Below are 1,187 nucleotides of genomic sequence, written 5' to 3'. Positions count from 1 at the left end.
TCTTTTCTTGAACTTGTCTTGTTTAGTGCTGCTGTTGGATATGTTCATATAGACCTTTCTTTTTCATGGCTCCTGATCAATTCATAATGAAAGGAATGTTAATCAACTGCATGAAAACTAATTAGTTCTCAGTTGGTAGCCTCCTTTTTCAACGAAGAAAATGCGACCTTTACGTTGAGATGACGAGTCCAGTGTCGGGTTTGAGTTTTAGGGAAGTTCGTTTTCACTCGTTTTCTCTTCCGATTTCGTGAATGATCCTGTTGTACAGCTCGTATAAAGTAACAAGACTTTTGATACAGTCACGTCTCTCGCAATACATTTGAATGTTTGATTTACGTATTCTTCACAATTCCTATATTGACAGAAATAGTGTTGATAAGTCCCTCAGCATAGGCAATGCTGTTCAAAATCCCTCAGCTTAAATAAAAAATAGTTAAGACAGTTACATCACAAATCTTCAGATCGCACCCCAAGATCTTTGCTTCTCCTTGGGGTATGGTCATTGCAAGCTCTTTGTTCCCGTGACCCTAGGTCGTGCCCACGTAAACAAGTTTTCGAAGAACTTTCCCCTTCAGTTATAGAAAGCAAGCAAGAGGAGAAAGCGAAGAGTCATGCAAGCAGAGCCAAAGAAGCCTCGAGTGAAAGTTGTCTTCCAAACGTTTGGTATATTTGTTATAATCTATATGTTTCGAGTCCGTTTTATATATCTTTTACCTTCTTTTTTTTCTCTCTTTCTGCTGTGGTTACGAGTCATGGCGCGTGTGAATTTAGAAACAGAAATCCCGTCATGCACTAAAGGGGCGCGCGTCATGAGCATCAGCCAGTGGGCAATGACCTGCCCCCCTGCCGCCTCATTGCCCCCTTCCCCTCCCCCTGTGTCATCCGGGTGGCTCTAGAAGAACCTTTATATAAGCCTGACCCAGCGCATCCTTGGCACCAGTCTTCTCGTGCTCACTGCAGCGGAATGGTGAGTGTGTGTATGGGGAGGGGAGGGAGGGGGGGTGGATTAAACAACAAAGCGACGTCTTTTAGGACCAGATAATAAGTGAACTTGACCAGTTAATCGCCTTTGCTGATTTACGTTGACTGTATTCTTTCGACTGCTTCTTCCATGGCTCTGAGAGATTACAGTCAGTCTTGTAAGGTATGTATGACAGAGGTGTTATGTTCGAGGATTAGAAGTTGCA

General features: G+C 43.2%; 1 protein-coding gene across 1 annotated transcript in view; it reads left to right on the top strand.

The window, feature by feature from the left end:
• The first annotated feature begins 945 nt into the window (after positions 1–945).
• Positions 946–1,187, top strand: part of LOC119591465 — a 5,550-nt gene continuing 5,308 nt past the window's right edge. The window contains exon 1 of the mRNA XM_037940205.1: positions 946–967. Within this exon, the coding sequence (XP_037796133.1) occupies positions 965–967 (3 nt within the window). The 5' untranslated portion in view covers positions 946–964. The remainder of the gene's footprint in view (positions 968–1,187) is intronic.

The sequence above is a fragment of the Penaeus monodon genome, chromosome 28, assembly GCF_015228065.2.
Source record: "Penaeus monodon isolate SGIC_2016 chromosome 28, NSTDA_Pmon_1, whole genome shotgun sequence".
In the NCBI taxonomy this organism is placed as follows: Eukaryota; Metazoa; Arthropoda; class Malacostraca; order Decapoda; family Penaeidae; genus Penaeus; species Penaeus monodon.
Note: the sequence above shows the minus strand (reverse complement) of the source record. Positions and strands in the feature narration are given on the sequence as shown.